At 38.6% G+C, this 24,312-nt stretch overlaps 1 protein-coding gene across 2 annotated transcripts in view; it reads left to right on the top strand.

Moving 5' to 3' along the window:
- Positions 1-24,312, top strand: part of LOC109914397 (glutamate receptor 3-like) — a 341,630-nt gene that overhangs the window by 217,186 nt on the left and 100,132 nt on the right. For both annotated transcript variants that reach the window (XM_048605151.1, XM_048605152.1), the window contains exons 9-11: positions 8,945-9,052; positions 13,656-13,862; positions 22,452-22,822. In XM_048605151.1, coding sequence (XP_048461108.1) covers positions 8,945-9,052; positions 13,656-13,862; positions 22,452-22,822 — 686 coding nt within the window. The remainder of the gene's footprint in view (positions 1-8,944; positions 9,053-13,655; positions 13,863-22,451; positions 22,823-24,312) is intronic.

Here is a 24,312-nt window from a genome sequence, read left to right on the forward strand (position 1 = left end):
GTTAACGTTTCGGGTCTGGTGACCCTTCCTCAGAACGGATCCGAAACGTTAACTCTGTTTTCTCCTCCACAGATGCTGCCAGACCTGCTGAGCTTTTCCAGCAACTTTGTTTTTGTTCCTGATTTACAGCATCCGCAGTTCTTTTGGTTTTTATTTAGTGTTTTACTCTTCCTGCCTTGCTGAGGGCTGTTTTCCTCATGGAATGACAGAGAAGGTATTAGTGAAGATGAAAATGGGTGGCACAGCTATTACTGTTGGTTCAGATGGGGGAGGTTCCTGAGTGAGTGTGTAGGCAGCACAGCAGGCATACAGGGTTAGTGATGTTGGAGTTTAGGGTATGTGAGAGCATATGGAGAAGGTATTCCAGAAAGTACTGTGAGTGGTAAAGCATGAACCTTTATGGGGGGTGGGTGCACTAGCAGAGATAGAGCGAGTCTGACGTATCAGAGCACAGAGGGTAGAACTTACACTGGGGGAATGGAGAAAGACATTGATCCACTTCCCCTTTTTCTGGGAATTGCTCTGGATAAGTAAGACTGCTTTATGGCATTACGCCATTCATCAGGACCCTGAGGTCCCTGCCTTTCTTTATTCATGGGATGAGAACATCTCTGCCTAAGCCAGCATTTATTGCACAACCCTAATTGCCCAGAGGGTAGTTAAGAGTCAACCACATTGCTATGGATCTGGAGTCACATGTAGGCCAGACCAAGTAAGGATATCAGTGAACCAGATGGGTTTTTATTTCGACAATCAACACTGGTTATCATTAGATTCTTTATTCTAGATTTTCTTTGATTATTGAATTCTAATTCCACCATCTGCTTTGGCGGGATTTTAACCAGGTCCCCAGAATATTGTCTGTGTCTCTGGAATAACAGTGACAATACCACTAGGCCATTGCCTCCCCTCCCCACTGCCTGTAATGTAGGACAGTAATCCCCCCCAGCTGCAGACAGACAATGCTTGTCCTAGTGCACAACAGTGTTTTAAAGTTACTGCAGTTGCAAGGGATATTGGTGAACTTCAGGATATCTGCTGTTTCCGGAACGGCGTAAGATTTGGTGCACAGTTTTTGCTTGTACTTTTCTGAAGAAAGGTCACTGGACCCGAAACATTGATTCTGCTTTCTCACCACAGTTGATGCTACTATTTCTGTTTTTGCCCCATCTAATCTGTCAGCTGGACATATAAATATCTCATGGCGCTATATTGAAGTAGTACAGAAGAGCTATCTCCAGTGTACTGGCCAATATTTTCCCTTCAGTCAATATTATTTATGAAACAGCTTATTTGTTCATTACCATATAACTTTTTATGAAAGCTTGCTATGCACAAATTGGCTTCCATATTTTACAATTGTCTCAACACCTCAGAAGTTCTTAATTGACTGTAAACCAGTCTGGGATGCTCTGTGACAACAAGGTGTAGAGCTGGATGAACACCGCAGGCCAAGCAGCATCAGAGGAGCAGGAAAGCTGATGTTTCGGATCTAGACCCTTCACTCTGTGGTCTAGATTGGTGCTACATAGATGCACATCTTTTTTATGATTACTATGCTCTATTCAATTACTTTGCATATTTCAAAATGTACTTACAGTAGTTGGAATACAGAGATTTCAAGGTTCAATTGATTAGCTAACTGGGAAAAGTTAATATTCTGTGACTGCGGTATACCCTCAAGAAAATTGGGAGTGCAAATGTGATGAATCCTCCAGTGAGTATGTCGTTGTATGTGATGTTCCACTTAAAAAATAGCTACAAAAGAAGCAAACCACCTGGATTTGCCAGATGGGTGATAAGGAACTATAGAATAAGACTTCAGTCTGAAGTCTTTTTCTTTATTTTCTTAAATTTAGGTCTCTGCAACAATTCTTCCATGTGGGAAAATCTAACTTATGCCGGTTACATAGACCTTAGGTTTAGGGTAGAAGTTCGGCACAACATCATGGGCCGGAGGGCCTGTACTGTGCTGTACTGTTCTCTGTTCTATGTTCTATGTTTTAAGAATTTAATACTAAAACTCATAGAGTTAACTTGCTGTAATCCTGCTTGTCAGACTTGTCTCTCCACAACATTTACTGGAAATCCAAGCATGCACTGCACTCCTAGTCAGAAGATCTCAGGGCATACCAGAATTTCTGATACATACTTTCCACAGATAAAGCTCACGGAAAAACAAACACAAAGTTGAAAATGACAAGTCATGTGAGTATGTAGGAGCCTAGCCTTTTAAATCAAAGACAATATCAAACAGCAAAAAATGGAAAAGACAAATATATTGTAACAGCTGTGTGTGTGTGTGTTTGTGTGTGTGTGTGTGTGTGTGTGCGCTATGGAGTCACAGGGCCACTCTGTTAATTTATAGGTTCCTATTTTACCTAATGTTAGGCTACAAATCATCAATGTAACAAAAAGCAATTGTTATGGTGAAAAACTGATTAATAATCCACAGCTTTGGAAATGGGCATTGAAGATCACTTTCAATCATAAAGAGTGGGAGAGAAAAAGGTATGACTGGACCGAAGTGTTCAAAGGTAATTCCATCCCAATTTAAAGTTATAAATCAGTCCCCTTCTAAAGATATACATCTTGTTTTACATTTGAATATTGTTATTATTTTACAACATCAACAAAGTTGTGTATTTCATAGCATCTTTACTACAGAAAAAATGTCCTCTGAGCCTACACAGAGATGTAGTCAAACAAACATGAATGCCAAGGCATTAGGTGTGATCTAAGAATTGGTCAAACCCATGCAGTGTAGGGAATTTCATAAGCAATGAGAAAAAGTATGAAATTAGAAGGGTTTAGGAGAAAATTCCAGAACATGGGGCCTAGATGGCTAAAATCATTCTCACTAATATGAAGGCCAAGGAATTTGGTTGGGCAACAAGCCATAATCGTACGGAGGCGATCATAGGGGAGGCAATGCCTAGTGGTATTATTGCTGGACTGTTAATCCAGAGACCCAGATAACATTTTGGGGACCTGGGTTCACAGCAGATGGTGGAATATGAATTCAATAAATATCTGGAATTCAGAATGTAATGATGATCATGAATCCGTTGTTGATTGTCAGAAAAACCCATCTGGTTCACTAATGTCCTTTATGGTAGGAAACCTGCTGGACTACATGTGACTCCAGACCCACAGCAATGTGGTTGACTCTGAACTGCCTTGTGGGCAATTAGGGATGGGCAATAAATGCTGCCTAGCCAGCGATGCCCTCATCCCGTCAATGAATAAAGAAAAAACAGAGTTTTCGTGGTTGTATGGTTGGAGAGGGTTATGGAGATAAGGGAACACTTGGGCCATGAAGGAGTATAAACGCAACGGTAGCAATTTGAAATGAGAAACATTGGGCCCATAATAAGGGTAGATTAGCAATAAAACAGCAGGACTTGGTGTAGGCTAAGCTACCAGCAGCAGAGTCATGGATAAATTGAATATCATTTGATTTGGGGATTGGAGACCAACTAGGGGTCCATTGAAATAGTCAAGTCTGAAGATATTAAAAGTCAAGGAGGTGAGTGTTAGCAGCAGATGGGAAAGCAAGTGATTTTGCAGAGATGGAAATACACATTATGCCATCAGTGTGGTCAGAATCTTGTATAGGATATTAGAAGGGATAACTGGCGATGGTTTGACCTGAGGGTCACCATGCCTCAGGCAAGTAGAAAGGTTGAAAATGAGAGCCCTTCATGGTAAACTCATCCAGTGTGGAAACGGCACCCACTTATTAATGAGGATATAGGAGTTAAAGAGCTTAAATTGTGGCTCATTGTTGAATTACAGACAAACACATAGGTAATTCTAAGTCAAGAGAGGGGACCAAACTAGTGGTGGGAGGGAAGAGCTTTATATTGCCAAAATACATTTGGATGCTTATCCCAAATATTTGAAGGATGAAAAGTACAATGATGGCAAGGATATATAACATTTTCATCTGCTGAAGATTTTCCAAAGTGATTCACAGCCATGAGAAACTTTTGAATTGTTGTCACTGTTGTCATTTAGGGAACACCACAACCAATTTTCATGCAACAAAGTCCCACAAACAACAGTAAGATCATCAACCTGATAACCTGATATATTATAACAATATAATAAATCAAAAAAACTATGAATGTGTGGAAATCTGAAATGAAAATAGAAATTGCTGGCAAAACTTAGTAGGTCTGGCAGCATCTGTGGGAAGAAAGCTGAGTTAACGTTTCAGTCCAGTGACTCTCCATCAGAACAGTCTTCTGATGAAGAGTCACTGGACTCGAAACTTTAACTCCATTTCCCTCCCACAGATGCTGCCAGACCTGCAGAGTTTTACCAGCAATTTCCGTTTTTGAACCTGTTTCTCCAGTATTGGTTGAGAGAGGATTGTTGGCCATATAACCTGAGAACTCTGCTGCCCTTCTACAAAAAGTATCTTGCAGTGTTTCATAATCACCAGAAGGTGCAGATGGTACTCTAACATAATAATTCAGTTCTAGATTCTGACTTGTGGAATTTTCAAGATTGAAGTGATTTTTTAATTGGATGTAAGCATCAAGGGATATGGGATTAAGGCAGGTAAGGAGTTGAGGTGCAAATCAACCATGGGCTAATTGAAAGGTAGAATGACCTACTGTGTTCCTCCAGCTCCACACTGTATTGATTAATGACTGACTAGTCTACTCATGTTCCTATGTTCTGATTACATTGAAGCGTCAGATCAGATTATGTTCATGGCATTCTGGGAGAAGGCTTTGGAGCTCACCACATTAGAATTAGAGGCAAGAATGCCACCAGCTGAATTGAGACACATATCCAGGCTGTATTTTCATGTACTGACTGAAAAACCTGAATCAAGCCCTTTTATAACTTCTGAAAGGTGTGCCTAATCTCATTTCCACCATATTTTTGTGTCTGAAAGGTGTGGGCAGGAAGAGGTAGGGGATTTCACACAGAAGTGTGATGTAGGAGGATTGTGGATGCAGAAATGGGCTGGTTAGAAGGCTCGATTCAGTTTTAAGGAAGAACAACCCAGATACCAACATCATTCTAATGCTTTCTAAACCTCACTACTTACCCACTCATCACCCAGTCCCCTGCATGGCCTCTCCATGCCATTTTATAAACCTCATGATCCTTCCATATCGTGTACTCCCCAAGTCCCTTCTGTGTCTCCTCATATTCCTATGTACCATCCTTGCTGCCTATGTATGCTGTATAGTTACTCACCCAGGATCCATGAAATTCAGACATAATGATGTCTTTCAAGCAGACTTGAGAAATAAATTTCTTACAATCTAGTTAATGTCATTCAAATACACCAGAGTAAAAAGAAACCTCTAAGTTATAAACACTAGTTGTGCAGTCAGTCTGTTAATGACAAACACATATTTACTTAGCATATTAAAGAGGCATAATCCTTTCACAACCTCTTAAAACTGGCAGGCAAAAGGTAAGCTCAACCCCCTTCTGAGATAAGTGATTTGTGAGTTTTTGAAACTAAGCCAAGTATTTATAAAGTCTTCAGCGTTAAAAAAAACAAGACCAGGGAAATAGCAAGAACTGCAGATGCTGGGGTCAGAGACAACACAGTGTGGAGCTGGAGGAACACAGCAGGCCAGACAGCATTAGAGGAGCAGGAAAGTCGATGTTTCAGGTTGGGACCCTTCTTCAGACCTGGGGACCAGGGAAATCTAAACAATGGGATCTACTGAAATTGAAAAAGCAGATGACTTTTTATTTCACCTGCAGCAGATGCCTAGTTGATCACAGCAGTCCAGGAATGCTTTCTTTGAGGGTTTTTTGATTATTTAAGAGCTATCCAGACATTTAAATCACTTCAGGTTATTATGATAGAGATGGCAATGTTTTATTCAGGCTTAATTCATTGGGAAAAGTATTGTAATGCATCTCAACATTAAAACAATGCTGATCAATGAAATAGTCAACTTAATGGAAGAGCCTGAGTGAACTGCTGCAGTTAACGTTACAATACAGTGCCCAGTAGCAACAGTTGAATTTGTCAAAACATTTTACAAGTACTTGTCACAATGTTCCTGACTCCTCAGCAGGTTTTGGCCCAAGGTTTTCCCCAGTTAGGAAAAGTTTCTGAGGTCTTTCAAAACTACCACCAACACACAGACACAGCTGAGGGAGCAAATTCAAAGAAGACATGAAGGAAAGGCCACAACCAGAGATCATCATGCTCCACAGTAAAGGCCACAAGTAAATAGGATGGATTGAGAAGTCAGGTAGATGTCAATGTTGTAACTATTCTGAAGCAGCCTGGCTTGGGGCTTGGCTAATTTAGGAACATAAATCTTCAGTACAATTGATGGAATGTAACCAGAGCTCACAAGATTTGCAACATCTAGTGCCTTCTGCTGTTTCTTAATAAAATGTGGAATGAGTAGAATTGGTTGATTATGGGCATCTGTGATGCTGGAGAGCTCAGCAGAAAGCCAACGTAGATCATCTACTCCCCATTTCTGACTTAAGACGGACACAACTCCTTAAACTTTGTATTTTGCATTGATTTGCTGGGTTCTCCCATAATTGAGGATGGAGACATTTGTGTACCCTCCTTCTGTGGTTCGTAGTTTAATTGTCCAGCACTATTCTGATTGGATGTTGCAGGATTGCAGATCTTAGTTCTGATCTGCTTAGCTGTGTTGATTTCATGATACTTATTCTGCCTGGCACGCAAGTAAATCTGTGTTGTAGCTTCACTGGTTTGATACCTCAATTTTAGATATACCCAACGTTACTCCTAGCATACCCTCAGATGAATTTGAAGATAGTGGTGTTCCCCCATATCTGCATTCCTTGTGCTTCTGTGACCGTGGGTTCCAAAGGTGCTGGCTAAAAAGCCTTGGTGAATATCTTAATAAATAATTCAACAAAAGAACATAATATTGTACTCAGAGGAAAAACAGTATAATGCTGCATAAAGAAATATTTTAAATGTTCTTATAATAAATATCAGAAAGAAAATTTCATTTTAATCCGATAATGTTACAGACATCCAAACCTCAGTGAAGGATCATTATGTTTCCATGCTAAAATGTTGTGTAGTTCTGGAATATTGTCTATAGTTCTAGAATCCACACTATAGAGGGATATGATTGCACGAGGGAGAATGCAGTGGAGATTTCCAAAATGTTGCCTGGGCTGGACAATTTCAGCTATGAAGAGAGATTGGACAGACTGGTGTTGTTTTCCATGGAGCAGAAGAGGTTGAGAGGGGACATGATTGCAATGTATAAAATTGAGGGACGTAGTCAGGGTAGACAGGAAGAAACGTTTCCCCTAACGGAGGGATCAATGAGCAGGGGCATAGCTTTAAGGTAAGGCGCAGGAGGTTTAGAGAAGAAGTGAAGAAAAATCTTTTCACCCAGAGTGTGGTAGGATTGTGGAACTCACTGCCCGTAAGGGTATTATAAGCAGAAACCTTCATAATATTTAAGACCTATTTTGGTGTGCGTTGTGGTGCCAAGGCAGACAAAGCTATGGGCTGGGTGCTGGAAAATGGGATTGGAATAGTTAAGTGGTTGTTTTTGACTGGTGTGGACTAATGGGCTGAAGAGTCTTTTTCCGTGCTTTAGGACTATGACAAAAGTTCCTTGTTCAACTGGCATGGTTTTATTGGTTTTAGTTTGACAATTAATGAGATACTATTTTCTTTTATTAATGTCTCTTCCTGAGACCCTTAAGCTGCTAACTCATTTACTCCTTGATATGCTTTCCTCAAACTCATATCTTCAACTTTCAGAGCTTTCTGCTTTGAATTTATCCGTTAAACTGTTTATGACCTTTTTTTTAACCCAGCCCAAACTGTTTGGACCTGCTAATAACAGCAGCTGAACTATTGAGGATTGCTGCTCTTTGATTGAACTGGTTTTTGTTTGAATGAATATGTTTCTGCACCCCACCTGTCTGAATTATAAATCTCAGTTAGCACACATCTCAGCAGTAACATTCCAAGGCTTTGCTTGTCATTTATCTCCAATTACATAATTTCTTAGAAATGTTGTATTTTACTTGCTGGTCTAAAATGACTTTCTGAGCTCTTAAACAAAAGTCAGATCTTCAAACTAAAATAAAACTTTCCCCCATTTCAGAACCTATGTTTCCATCAATAATAGTATATCATGAACCTGCATTACACAGCATATAATATAAAATAATTGTGCTAAATCAAAACAGGAACAGAGTTCATGATTTTAAGATGGAGATTGCATTGTATCAGTCTACAAAGGACTGACTTTTCTGACATTCTAACCTTAATTTATTGAAAATCTACGTCTGAGAAACTGTGGCAAATTAAAATATGATAGATAAATATAGAACAAAGTGTTGTGTAACAGAGGAAGCAGTGATCAATTTTAATTTTAAGAAAAATTTCAAATACTTCATTGCAATTGCTAAAACTACTGAATTATGAATACCAGCTGGACAAGCCATCAACAATGCATTATTTATTCTTACTGCATCTGATGTAAATTTTAAACAGAAAGTGGATCACTGGGGATACATTTAACTGCTCCATTTCTAAAAAAAAATTAAACACATTGTGTACTATTTTGACTTATTACACTGAAGAATCCTTTGCTTTTTCTGTTGGTTTCCAGTAAGTTAATTTAATATCCAGTAACCAAAGATATAAGGCTGTATTTTAAATGCAGTCAGATGATAACACCTAATTCAAAACTAATTATTATTCCACACCCAGTCTCTGAAAAACATGTTTTGGTATATTTAGATTCTCTGTTTGCTTTCTGGGTTTCTTGTTCAGGTTATACTTTCAAGAATCTATATAGACAGGCCAGACCCTGGACAATCTAAGGTGTAGAGTTGACTGTTTACATTTTTCTTCAGAACCTGTTTTGCATTTCATGGGCTTTGGCCACAAGTAAATTTGAATTAATTATGTCTAAATAATTGATAATTTTAGATTGGGTATTGGAACGAATATGAAAGACTGGTGACCATCGCTGATATGCAACAGATGAATGAATCGACTTCAGCCGAAAACAGAACAATAGTAGTCACAACTATAATGGCAAGTACAAACTTTTTTTTTATTTGTTTAATTAACTTAAAAATTTTGGTACATCTTATTGTATGAATGTTTCATTCTCTAACTTTTGCCAAACAATTATTTTGCAGAGAGCTACACAGTAATGGAATTTCACTGACTGACTGTGAGAAGATATTAGTGCAGGCTTAAAAATAAGATTTAAGCTGATTCCCAAATAAAGTAATATTTTACTGGTGGAGATACTCTTCCATTTTTAAGCAGTTCATCTCAGTAATTTATTACTTCCACCCCAAAAGGGGAGAGAGATACTCTAACTGGTGTTCCTGTATGTCTGTCTGTTTGCTTGTTTGTCTGTCTGTGTAACAGCCTGCCTGCCTGGCTACCTATCTACATGCCTGTTCATTTGCTTCTGAACAATAAGAAATCCTTCACGGATTTCAACAGGAATTGATATGTAGATTCAAGGGGACAATACCTCAAACACGTTCAATTCAGGACAAGGTCCAATAATGTAATCAATTATTGCATGGTGACCTGTTTCACATTTTGCAACTTAATTTAATGTGATAACTTACTCTTATGTGTAAGAATGTATACCTCATGATAATCACTTTATGACAGCAACAGCCTGTTACCTGCTGCTGGCCATTGTTAAGTAACTTTCAGGTACTGATGCCAGATTTCTGAGAAACTGATGAAATGAATTTTAGGCATCAGCTGAAAGACCACATGTCAGTGCTAGCCCTACCAATGCCTGAGAATGTTCCTGATCAAAGGACACTGTCAAAATGCCCATTTAGTGTAACAGTGATTTTGTATGTGAATCTCAAAATTTAGTCTTATAAGTTATTAAATGTAACTAAACTATACAACGCAGTCTCAAAACATCTTCAACTATTTTATCATTGGCTATATTACCTCCTTGGTGTAATCATGACCAACTCGGGTTGTATTTTCAAAACGTTAAGATTAACTCTGTTACGTGCAGCATGGCAGATATTTCCTTCGTATTAAGAAAAAGCATTCACATCTTCACGAGAAATATCAGAGAAATAAAACATTGATAATCACGCTTACAATTCGCAACATGCACAGAAAGATATCCACCACTGCTACCATGTTGTGGACAAGTGACGCTCAAATAATCAATTTTGTCAATATTGTTTCTTCCTAATGTATTCTGACACGGAGTGAAATGATAATTTTGAAATTTATTCAGAAAACATTTTCTCCAACAGTGCTTAGTTCAGCTCCTTAACATTCCTTACTGTGAATCAATCAAAAATGTTAATATGTTAAATGTTAAAAGTTTCAATTTTTATTATAATAGCATTTTATTTTCATTGCTGCCGTTATTTCTAACGTTCAAGGTCCTATGTATACTTTTCTCACCAGAATGGGTGATATTGTGATGAATATATCATCAGTAGTTGTTAAACTGTAGCTTTGAGTGTGTAACAGGGAAGTTAACTTTATAAATTCCACTTATTGCCATCAACTTCTATTGTCTTCTATTTTATTGTCACATTTTTTCAAACAAAACTCCCAGTGCTGTTCAATAAATGTCCATTCATTTTATATCTAATATTGTCACATTTTTTCAAACGTTTCCTACACACGTTCACTTTGTTAATGTTATCTTGTAGTAGATCCTTTTAATTGGACGATATTGCCGAAGTTCCCAGACATTGTAGTGGTGGTCATTGCATGAATGGACTCAACTGCTTTTTGAAATGTATCCTGATATGATACCTTCGATTTTTTTTAACTGATAAAACCACCATTGTGGTGCCACAACCTTCCTTATTCACTTTTGTTGCTTTTCTGCTGGCAGTTAAAGGTTACAATTTGTCATATCAAAGAATCAGTTAATTTCTGGTACCTGTGGTTTTGAATCTAAACCATGCATGTTGGGATAAAAAAAATCTGCAGTTTCTGATGCGGCAAGTGAAATGGATTTGAGCATGGGAGCTCATATTCAGAACTGCAAATCATTTTAAGCTAATCGACACTAAGAAAGGTAATTTACAAAACCATCACTCTAATGGACCTAACTTGCTTAGTTTCCTTATCTGGAACCTACATGATTGTCTGTCTCTTTATTTTAATCAGTAGAAATTGTGAAAAATGTGACTGCAACTGCTGATGTATGGTACAGAGAATGAGATTTCCTGCCAGGGGTACAATTTTGTAGAATTACAGCTTGAAGATTTGAAAATATGCTGTATAGCATTAGTGAAAAACACAATATATAAAATTCTTAAATCTGCTCTTTCAACGAACATGGTGGGAATAAATGGAGTTATGTCTCTGTTACAATAGTGTTGGCATATTTACTACTAATATCACACAATACAATTTAAGACCCTAATCTTCCAGCCTCAATCAAAAAGACTGCAGGATGGCTGGATGTAGGGAATTGAAAGATTGCACCAGTAGCATGAGCAGTCTAGTCTGGAGTTTAAATTGAAGCACATTGCTGGAGGTGCAAAGAGCAGGCACCAGGCACATCCTTACGCTGATTTTTCGGTTATTGATTCTTTGAAAAGAAAAATGGCTTAAATTTCCATCCCTAGTTTACACAAAGTAGCTGAACAGGAATGGAGTACTCACATATAAATCAGATTCTTGCAAAGAGAACAAATCAGCATTACCATTCCTGATTATGATCAGTAATCACTGATGGAAAACATATATCTGTGAGCACTGCATGAGGCTGGGTTTTGAAGGTCCTAATCCCAGCATTGCAATGACAATGAACACTTAATGTCTAAACACACACTTTAAAAATAATAGCTTGGATGAGGAATTAGTACATGGAACTGTATCCAGGCATGAGACATTAACCTTAGAGAGGAGAGTGCAATATTGAAAATGAAAGTGAAGTTTGCCGTACTGGTGGTACCACAGTGTGAGCATCTTCAAGTGATACAAATAAATCGACAAGCACATTTGCAATGTATGAAATTAAAGAGCTGATTTTAATTTGAGATATGTTTGGGACAGGCTGGGAGTAAACAAGATTTTCCATGCACTCTTTTTTAAGAATATTTCTCTGCACGGCATTCTGCCATGAGGTAGTGGGAATAATGCCAGCAGGTAGAAGTGGTAAATCTGGTGTAACATCAAACCCTAGGAACCCAGAGCATATTATACAGGATAAGTTTAGTAATGTTGGAGGACTGAATCTGCAAAAATGATGCCAGTAATGGGAGGGTGACGAAGAGCGAAGATTTGGATCAGAAAAACCTGTGTGCAAGAGAAGGCAATGGCCTAGTGGGTATGATCACTAGACGATTAATCCAGAGACCCAGATAATATTCTGGGGAACCTGAGTTCGAATCCTGCCATGGCAGATGGTGAAATTTAAATTCAACAAATATCTGGAATTAAGAGTCTGATGATGACCATAAAACCACTGTCAATTATCAGGAAAACAGAAACGTGTGGTTCACTTTAGGAAGGGAAACTGCCATCCTTACCTGATCTGGACTACATGGGGCTCCAGACCCATAGCAATGTGGTTTACTCCTAACTGCCCCCTGGGCAATGAGTACTGGTTCAGCCAGTGATGCCCACAACTTGTGAATATATGAAAAAAGGCCCGGAGCAGCATTCCTGCTCACCTCAACCCATAAAGTGTCTTCACACAAATATAAGAAAAATAAATGACCTGGATGTGTTCTGGTCACCGTGTTTCATCCTAGTAGGTTTTACTGATTGTTTTTCTGTTTCAGATTCAAATATGATCCCAGCCTTAATGGTGTAATTGATCCATTACTTTTATGTGCAAAATAGGCCCCCACCTGCCTGGATCGGATATTGTCCTATACCCGAGCTGAGGTGGTCTAAGAGGTCAGTTGTGGGTATGTGTGAAGCCCACTCCCAACCCCCATACAGCCCTCCTCTGCACCTTAACCATTCCCTGCAACGGATACGGTTCAAATCAACTTTTGACATCCAACTCACATTTTACTTTTCTTGAGATATAAACACTGTAAACATATTTTCTGTGAAAGGGGACGTGAATAGTACTTTAAAAAGAAGTATTTACCTTATAATTAAAATTATTACAAGTGTATTTGGTAAAAAAAGGTATTGCTGATAGCTGTCCCCTTCCAAAAGTTGACATTTTGACATCATGACAATCAACTGATCAATTTTGACTGAAAAAATGCTCAATAATGCAAGGTGTAGGATCTCAAAAGTATATTCTCAAATTGCTTTGAAAGCCAAGCAGAAATCTTTCAGATTTTTTCAGCAAGACATTTAATACATATCATTGAGTTCATTGGACTACATTATCTGTGGAAGGAACATGCTCAATAGGCTAGCTGTCCATTTTCTGTCCATTACATTTTTACCTGATACTTTGTATCAATAATACAGTAATCTCTTTGGAATTAATCTATATTAGTTCCTTATTAGCACTTATTACCTATTAGTTTCTTTCCAATACATCCAGGAAACAATTCAGCAATAATAATAAGCACAAGTATGAATTACTGCAAATGTGGAAATCCCATTTTTTTCAGGAAAATGGTAAACCTTCTCACTTGGTCTCAAATCCCTTGACAGTATTTATGAGCTTGATCCATTTATTCATTTTTGTTTATTGTTGCAGGAATCACCGTATGTAATGCTGAAGAAAAATCATGAACAATTTGATGCAAATGATAGATATGAAGGCTATTGTGTGGATTTAGCTTTTGAAATAGCCAAGCATGTTGGCATTAAATATAAACTGTCTGTTGTCCCTGACGGTAAATATGGAGCTAGAGATCCTGAAACTAAAATCTGGAATGGAATGGTGGGTGAACTAGTATATGGGGTAAGTGTCAATTTAAGAAGATGGAAAAAAAGTATATGTATATCTCATAGGAAATAGGCTGAAAATCAGATTTATTTACTTTTATTCAAAACTACTTGGTCCGCAGTGGATAAACAAAATAATCATAAGTTATTTAACTGGCTATGTAAATATCTTCTCTGATGCTGACACATACAGCACTTCGTAATTTGAAGTCAAGTTCTAGGACATTTGACATTGAGTATATTTATTCTGTATTATTTGTGTTGTTAATTATTTAAAAAAAACTTACATTTCATTTGTGAGGAAGTTTTAAAAATGCAGGACTGCATAATGGTCTAATTATTGCAATGCCATGTAGATGCAAAGTTTGACCTTTGATCTCATAATCCTAAAAAGTGTCTGGATCCTGTTTTCTTTAAGTTTGCATGGAATTCTGTACAAATATGTCACATGGGTATGGATTCCTTTATGAACAAAAGATATACAAATACCACTAATGCAGTTGTTCCCCAATCATATTCTAATCAACAATGGCCATAGTCCAATATATCTGAGAAACTCTAATTTCTAGTTAGCTAACTGCTTCTTCTGTTCCCACTGTTTTGCATTGAATAGTCTCAGCAGTACTTTGATTTTAAGTCGCACAGAATTAGCAAAATACCTTTGCAGAATAAATTTATGACAATACATACATCAGATTTGCTATCAATCAAATATCACTTCCAGAAAAGAGAAGGATATAAATGCAATCCCTTATGTGGACCTAAAATTAGTATTGCATTTAACCATTATGATTGTGAGGCTAAACATTTCTGTTCAGTTTAATTCCTTGTTAAACTCTCTGCAGCTCATTTTCATACACCATACTGGCCAAAGAATTATTGGAATTATTTATTCCTGTTATTTGCATTTATGTTCTTACCAGGAACAATTCTGTGACAATACATTCTAACAAATGATTTTCCAACTTTTCTTACTTGAAGCAAATGTAGGATTGAACCATTTCAAATTAATAGCTGGACATCATGTGCCTAAATTGAGGTGCTAGGCTCAGAGTCATCCAGAATCTGAAAATTGCGCTGCAGAATCGTCAAGTGAACACCAATCGGACAATGCAATCCAAGTAAAGTATTGCAGATACTGGAGACCTGAAGTAAAAACATAAAGTGCTGAAGAAACACAGCAAGTCTTGCAGGATCAGAACTAACATTTCACATCCTAGATGACTCTTCTTCAGAGCACTTAATACTAACTTCATTAAGAATAATTTATTCTAGAACCTTAGAAAAGTTATGGCACAAAAATAAACTATTCGGTTTATCATGTCTGTGCTGATTGAGAGGAAATAAAAATCTCACCTTCCATTCTAATCCCACCGCCCAGTGCCTGTCCTCTAGCCTTGCAGATTGCAGCATTTCTTGTGCAGATGCAAGTACTTTTTTAAACAAGTTAAGAATTCCTTTTTCCATTACTAAACTACCAAACCAGGCAGCAAATTCCAGATACCTACCATTCTCTGGGTAAAAATGTTTTGCTTCATGTCCCCTCAAATCCTTCCATCAATCTTTAAATCTTCAATTGATCAATCACTAGGGGAATCAGGTTTTGTCGACTCTATCTGGGCTCCTCATCATTTTGCAAACCTCAGTTAGGTTACCCATCAGCCTCCTGTGTTCTAAGGAAAATAACCTTCACCTATTCAATATTTCCACATGTCTACATTTTTCAAGTCCAGCTAATATTTGTGTTAATCTCCTCTGTTCTTGCCTAGAACAATGTCCTTCTTGTAATGCAGTGATCAGTACTGTATACAAATCTCCTGCTAACTAGCATTTTGTATTCAATCTAAGATCAAAATTACATATTTTGTCCATCATCCCTCCTTACTCATTTCTATTCAGCACTCTAGCCAATTTTGCTCTGGTCCTCAGAGCACTTTTATAAGTATAAGTATTTATTAAGATATTGCAAGTTTCTGCCCTTCTTTGGAAAATTGTTGTCAGTTGCTGTTTGCTGGTGCATTCTTTGCATGACATTGCTTTATTAGGCGCACTTTGCTGACCCTTGCTGCTTCAGTGGTAGCAATTTCAATGCTCAGTATGACTATTGTGTTGAACCTTCTAATGGTCATTGTGGATTTGGAGAAGAATGAAAAATTCAGGCAGAAAGAAAAAAAGGAGTTTGTTTGAACTTTGAGCGTTTAGAATCAATTGAACTCAGCTCAGAACCAAGGTCATCAGACCTAGCTACACCTGACAAGAGATACCTAACATGATGTTCCTTGATCTACAGTTCAAGAGGGAGTCACCTCTTTGACTGTAACCTCCCAGATAAGATTTGCCATAGTAACAGTCCTTTCAGAGGTCATGAAGATTATGAAGCTTTCAGTTTTGATCTATCAGATCTATCCGTGCCATCTATGTCATTCTTCACTAAACTTAGATATCAAACAAGCTACAAAAGGCTTGTCTTCTAGGAGTTAAGTATTTGTCAATTTCCTGATGAACTGAAGGCAAAAGCACAAGAAATTGTAATACTTTCATGATATAGATTGCTTTCCAAAAGTACGAGGCCTCACTTCTACACCTGTAACCAGGAAGACTGGACAGATGACTAAATCAAGACTGTGTCACAGAACCCATGCTCAAAACACTGTTGAGGATCCCCTGAATAGAGGCTCAATTTTCCAGACAATGTACGTAACAACATATGATTAAAATGCTGAAACAGAGATTTGCTGTCTGGACAGATCAAGTGATGACTACAGCTATTATATAATGTCCTGTTTAGCAGTGTAGCTGATACACTGACACAGAAAGAGAAAACCTTTCTAAAAGACACACCCATGGTCTTAACAGAAAAGGAGGAGGATAAAGGCAAGGAAATAGAACTGGGTGAAGAGGATCTACAACAAGAAAGTATTAATCATTGGTGTCAGGCCTTTGGCCCAGATGTTGCAGCCTCCAGAATGTTGGAAACTGGGCGTATCGCCAGGATACGTGTCAAAGCCTCTGGAAGTCATGAAGCACTGACTCCGTCACACAAGAAGATTGAACTGCTAACGGACAAAACCCCGGCACTACAGAATCCTTCAGTTATGCTTGGCTACGTGTTAGAGTTGGAGACGTTGGATAGTTCCAACTTACTTAACCAAAAAGTTACCCAGGAAATGTTGCACTGATTAAACTCTCGTCTAACATCAGAATACTATACAACTGACCCTCCAATAACTCATACTTACCCTATCCCAAAGGTCTCCTTGACTTTTGATGCCCCGTCCCCCAACCAATTCCCCATTGGTCCCGTTATTGGCCTCTGACTTGAAATGAGTAGACCTCACCAGTACCCACACTGAATCTTGGCTTCCCCCTGAATTCCCCGAGTTCCTCAGATGCTACTGTGCCCCCTCCTGAACCCCCACCCCCTGACACATTGAGACTATCCTCTGACCAGACAACCCCTATCAACCTGACTACCCTCCCCACTTGCCAATCTACCCATCTGCCACCCTAGTCACCAACAAACCTGCCCCCCTACTCAACTACCACCCTATCCAATACTATCCTACCATCCTTACCAGCCTGCCAGTCTACCCACCTATCATCCTGTCACCTTATGCGCCTACCATATAGCTATCCTAATACATTGCCACCCAACCCAATTACCATCCTATCATCCTTACCACTCTGCCACTCTCCCTGTCTACCATGTTGCTATCCTAACACCCTCCCACCCTACCTACATGCCAACAAACCACCTCAACCACCTCAGCCTTATCCACTTATCTCACTCACCCTTCTTCCTACTCCACTTACTCACCCAGTGTACCCACTTACACACTTATACACAGATTCACTCCCACTCACTAACACATGAAAAATTCCATGACACCTAAATAGGCACTTAGCAAAATATGGAAGCTAGCAATGTGAAAAGAGGGCCTGGCCCCTGCACAGATTCTCAGTGCTGCTGTCTCTGAAAATTCCTGTGCTGAAGGTGTTTTGCAGCCCTCTCCGTTGGAAGATTTGTCAGAAAGATTGGGGGGAATGGTAAATTCTCTCCCTGGTCACCTTGTGACCGAAGGCTTCTGATAATAACCAGAAGATTCCAGCCATATGGCTATAATCTGTAAATATGGTCATGCATGAATGCCTTCCTTATAAAATTGACCCGTTTACAATCTACTCTGGCTAATCACCCATTGGCTCGATTACCATTCCTGCCTGTACCCTTACATGCTTGACAATAAATAAATAATATATTTCAAAGAAGATGCAAGAAGTTTAGATTTCTTGTGACACCTGGCATTTTGAGGTTTTGGCTACAATGATGTTTTCCCTTAGTGAGGGTACATGCTAGTCCTGCTTGTGCTTTGTTTAAGTGAGAGGAGCCTGTGTGATGGCATCTTCAGTATATCCTCTTGACACAGTAGTGGTGCTGAACCTGTTTGTGCTGGATAATGTGTTGGCCTGACTGAGCCAACACACAAACTGCTACTTCATGAGTACTCTGATTGGAGTGGCTGTAGGGCCAGATATGCCAAACCTTGAGAGGTCATTACCCATCTGCCTTCTTCTGCCATGCCATAGCTCTCAAGATCTCTTGTGAATGGCCAGGGATCCCTGTGGAAGCAGAACCTGTTGATCACCCGCAAGTGACAAACCAGCCATCAAGATAAACTCAAGTTAATCGACCAGCCTTGCCATGTCCTCCAGTGAATTGGATCCTATATTCTTAATAGCTGCAGTAATAGCATTCATCAACTTCAGAACTCTGTTCTTGGGAAAGATTCTACAAAAGGCTGCAGAGATGTCTCTTGCAGCGTGGACTGTATGTTTTCCATGCCCACTCTTACAAAAGCGTAGGTGTCAAAGCCACATATCTGTACAGTGCCTGAGATATAATAACAGGAATTTGGGACATTATATGAAAAAAAAATCCATTGAAGCATTTTTGGCTCAGTGATTTTCTTGCTGATACTTCAAGTTACTTGCACTTAAGACTTTGAAGTCACAGGGCTCGACAGATGTGCAAATGATATGCAAGTAGTTTGTGATTTTTTGACAGAGGATAAGGCAAATTAGTGTAGCATTGGAAGTCTTTCTGTCTGCTAGGCAAAGGATTCAAGCTAAAGCATTGCAGAAGTGAAAGTTTAAATGTGCAGGAAGTGAGGTTGTGCCAGTGTTTTCCAGCCTCTAATTCTGTTAGTGCAATCATGCTTATGGCAAGCAGAGATTTAATTGGAGTTGTCAATCAGTAAGGCAGCTTACCTTGACAGTTTTATTCCATTAAAAGGATTTCTTCCTTATTCAAAATCTATGAATAGAAAAGTCAACGTCGACAAGGAATCTCTTTGTGCAAGAATAGGGAATGAAGTGGTCAGGACAGCTGGTTCACAGGCCTGAAGATGCTTGATCCTCATCAACATAAAACTGACAGTTATGTGAACCAGGCAAACTCTCAAAGCAACTCTGACTGGTGACCTGGGAAAATTGCCCACACTCCAATGCTGAAAGGGAAGGTTAAATGAGTGGCAGGCATGAGCTAACAGCAGATCACCATGTTTCTCTGAAGCCAGGATAGGCTGTTCTTTCTGGATCCACACGAATGTGCATGAAAACCATTTTACTTGCTTTGTTGTTTAGGGCCACTGCGGACCGAGAGAAACTGAGCAGAATGGAGCATGCCTGAGTTTATAGCAGGTTTAGCAGAAGGGTCCAAAGAAGTTGTTAAGGTTATTTGACATATTTGGTGCTTTATGTCTGTCTTAGGTTATTATCCCAGATACTTTGAAATTGCTTTCGGGGAGACCAGGCCATAGAGTTACACAGCATGGAAACAGACCCTTCAGTCCAACCAGTCCGTGCCAAACATAATCCCAAATTAAACCAGTCCCACCTGCATGCTGCTGACCCATATCACTGCAAACATTTCCTAATCATATATCCATCCAAATGTCTTTTAAATTGTGTAATTGTACCTGCATCCACCACTTCATCAGGAAGTTCATTCCACATGTGAACCATCTTCTGTGTAAAAAATTTGCCTCATGTCTTTTATAAATCTCTCTCCTCTCACCTTAAAAATGTGGTCTCTTGTCTTGAAATTCCCCATCTGAGGAAAAGACATCTACCATCAACTCTATACCTTTCATTATTTTATAAAATTCTATTAGGTCACCTCTCAACCTCTTACGGTCTAGTGAAAAAGTTTCAGCCTATCCAGCCTTTCTTCATAACTCAAACCTTCCATACCCGGCAACATCCTGGTAAATCTCTTCTGAACCCCCTCCAGCTTGATAAATATCCTTCCTATAACTGGGCAACCAGAACTGGACACAGTATCCCAGAAGAGGCCTCATCAATGTCCTGTACAACTTCAACGTAACGTCCCAACTCCTATACTCAAAGGACTGAGCAATGAAGGCAAATGTGCCACCCGCCTTTTTGACCATCCTGTCTATATGTGACACAAACTTTAAAGAATTATGTACCTGCACTCCCAGGTCCCTCTGTTTTACAACATTACCCAAGGCCCTATCATTAATTGTATAAGCCCTATCTTGTTTGTTGTACCAAAGTGCCATACCTCGCATCTGTCCAGATTGAACTCCATCTCCCATTTTTCAGCCCATTGACCATTTGATCAAGATCCCTTTGTAATCTTTTTGTAATCACCAATTTTGGTGTCATCTGCAAACTTACTAACCATGCCTTCTATATTCTCACCTAAATCATTTATATAAATGACAAACAAAAGAGGACCCAGAACTGATCCCTGGGGAACACCACTGGTCACAGGCCTCCAGTCCGAAAAGCGACCCTCCACCACTACTTTCTGTCTCGTGCCATTAAGCCAATTATGTATCCACTTGCCAAGCTCACCCTGAATTCCATACAACCTAACTTTACTAATTAGTCTACAATGCGGAACCTTGTCAAAGGCTTTACTAAAGTCCAAATAAACAACATCTACTGCTCTGTCATCATCAATTTTTTTGCTAACTTCCTCAAAAAATTCAATCAAGTTGTGCGATTTTCCTCGCACAAAACCACACTGACTATCCCTAATCAATTCTTGCCTCTCTAAATGTCCATAATTTTTTTATAATCACCTCCAACAATTTACCCTCAACCGAAGTCAGACTCACAGGCCTGTAGTTCCCTGGCTTCTCTTTACAACCTTTCTTAAACAAAGGTACATTAGCCACCCTGAGCTTTGCTCAGAAATGTTCACCAAGTTAGTTTCCATTTAATTGCATTGCAAGATATTCACTGCCTGCTTGGAATTGAAGGAATGTTCCCATCAGCAGCAAACAAGGCTACCCTTCTCTGTGTCATATGTTCCAACAAAAAATTCAAACTCTCTTCCTCAAAGAGGAAAGTTCTGCCCTCAGACCTTGTCAATGTACCATCTTGACAGCACCTGTAAATCACAGCCTTGTTTCCAAAGAATAATAATACTTTATGAGCAACTACTGTCTTCTTTTCCAGAAGACTGCAACTGTTGCATTCCATGGAAAATGTGAAGGAAACACATGATAATGGTTATTTAAATTAGCTGCTCTTACTAAATCTAATATCTAAACTAATACTCCTCATGAACAATAAATGCTGTGCGCAAGTCAACTCCAGACCATTCTTCTTAGAATTATGGAATTAGCCCTATTATGTTTCTTTCTAATAGCATTGAATCCCTAGTTATAGTTTATTTTTGTACACAAGGTCATTCTCCATCCCCACCGCACCCTTCCCATCCAATAAAAGCATCTTTCCTCCCTATTCATTGCTAACTTTCTCAAGCAAGAGTGTGAGATACTTCAGGATTCTCCAACTCCTGCACATGTAGTTGGTGTATTCTTTGATCAGTATATCATGTGATACACTTGATTGATGTATGAAATATCTCCCCACAAGACAGTGTAACTGAAGAAAGACAGCCAAACAAAGCTCAATACCGAGGAATATCTCTGGCATTTCTGGTTTTGGTACTCACCACCTTACCTGGAAGTCAAGAATGTGTGTTGAATACTTCTTATATTTAAGATCTTAAATTTAACTTTCACTATCATGAACCTATGTTCACTGGCATTTGTGTTGTAATTTATAATTCAGATATGTATTTACTACCTTGTATAAATATAAAATCACCTGTGAGTTCTTAGTCTATTTTCTTTCTATCAGAAGGGTAATTCATATTATGTTAGAGATGAAAGTTAAAGATGAAATTCTACTCACTGTTGACTTGGCCGCTGGAGTGTTCAGTTTAACTGTTACTTTTCAACAATCGTGTCATTGTCACATTTGTTTAATGTAATACTAATGACTCTAATTCAATGAGCAGAACTGATTGAAAATAAGAAGTTTTAAAAACATGTCATACTTTTCCATTGAGAATAAATCTGAGGCACATACATATCTGATTGCATGGTTGCACTGCATCATGGTAGCTATGTGCCAAAACGGAGGAAGCTCAATCCCATAATCCATTGCAATACTTAATATGATCACTGAGATAATAGAATCAGAATGTTACTATGTTTTCTATAAAGTTAATGCAATGTCTCTGTGATTGTTTTATACTAATTAGCATTTTCCCCATTTCCAGAGAGCTGACATTGCTGTTGCACCACTCACTATAACTTTGGTCCGAGAAGAAGTTATTGACTTTTCCAAACCTTTCATGAGTCTTGGTATTTCAATAATGATAAAGAAGCCCCAAAAGTCCAAGCCAGGAGTGTTCTCTTTCTTGGATCCTTTGGCCTATGAGATTTGGATGTGCATAGTCTTCGCCTACATTGGAGTCAGCGTAGTGCTTTTCCTGGTCAGCAGATTCAGTCCTTATGAATGGCATATGGAAGAAAATGAAGAAGGACGTGACCCCCAAAATACTGAGCCACCTAATGAGTTTGGGATATTTAATAGTCTCTGGTTTTCTCTGGGTGCCTTTATGCAGCAAGGATGCGATATTTCACCAAGGTTTGTCATTATCACATTACCTTTGTGCATTTTATGGTCAAAAACTGATGCCATGGTGCATATACGTTACTTTTATTCCATCTTTATTTTCAATTTTCTTCCCCAACAAACATTATTTTAATATCCACATCAGCACGGTAAGATCCACCCATCCAACAATCACTGTGCCACACTGCTGAAATGCCTGAGTGGCTTATTCTCAGTGTCACTCACACAGCTATCTGAATAACTTATATACACCATGCCGAGACCGTAAAATGCATAAGGTTTGTCTGTCTCCAGCACCCTTGGAGGGCTACCGTGTTTTTGCTGCATATCGCATTTTACGGTCGACAGTTCGGTGTATATAACAGAATAATGCTACATTTTGTAAGCGCCTCCATTTTGAATGGAAATCTTGAAAAAAACGATGCAGCAGCACCATTAAGGAGCACCTCCAAGCCGGTCTTGGTTTCTTTTGAGTTTACATTGATTAACTCATTTTTTTTCTAGCTTGCTTCCATCTTTCAACTAGCTGTCCCATTTTCTTCATTACATTTACAGGTTGCAGTATCCCATATTGTAGACCTTCATTGACAGTGTTTTAAGGAAACCACTCCTATAAATTCTGAATATATTTGGAAATCCTGTATTTATTTCAAGATAATGGCAAGATTTAAGAAATTCAATGTGTTCTTCATCTGTCTATAAATCAATGGCCAAGTAATTTCTCCTTGGTTCACCCATCACTTGTTTTAGACAATTAAAGAACATTTCAGGTTAAACTAATAATAGCTAAGTGATCAGTACTTAAAAAATGTGCAGCTGAAAAGACAAATAAACTAAGTAAGTATCATCAAGAATAATATTCCAAAAGGGCACCTTGTTGAGTTTCCAATATCATTTTTTTTCGAACGAGAATGCAAGTTAAAGAAACAAAGTCCATTACCAAAAAAAGTTAGGAAGCAAAAGGTGAATCAACAGAATCTATTGGTTCGTTTGTGCAAACTTTGGAGTTTGAATGTCTATAGATTCCACATAAAAGAGTAAGACTGAGAGGGATGTAAGGAGTTCCACAATATTGAGATTCTGGCAAAAAGATTTTAGCATGCAGTATTACTCATGCATAGATATGAAAATTAGAATGTTTGTGTGACTGGTTTACACTGCAATTATATATTTTTCATTCATGTTATTTCACTTGAGAAAAAGAATTAAATCATCCCTAATTACTTAAAACGATCTCAAATTGGAATGTTACAATTGCCACTATTAATATTTCATTGATTGAACCAAACAGATCCTGAGTATTAGTCGTATTACTTTATTTCTTAATAAGATGAGAAAACATGGAAAAGAAAAGTCACTGGGCCAAATCTACCATTGGGCCCAAGAAAACCTGATCTGAAAACCTCAGTGGCTCATAAACTGTACACCCAATTCATGAGATAACAAGGTGTAGAGCTGATGAACACAGCAGGCCAAGCAGCATCATAGGAGCAGGAAGGCTA

Source organism: Rhincodon typus, chromosome 14 (genome assembly GCF_021869965.1).
Source record: "Rhincodon typus isolate 14 chromosome 14, sRhiTyp1.1, whole genome shotgun sequence".
NCBI lineage: Eukaryota > Metazoa > Chordata > Chondrichthyes > Orectolobiformes > Rhincodontidae > Rhincodon > Rhincodon typus.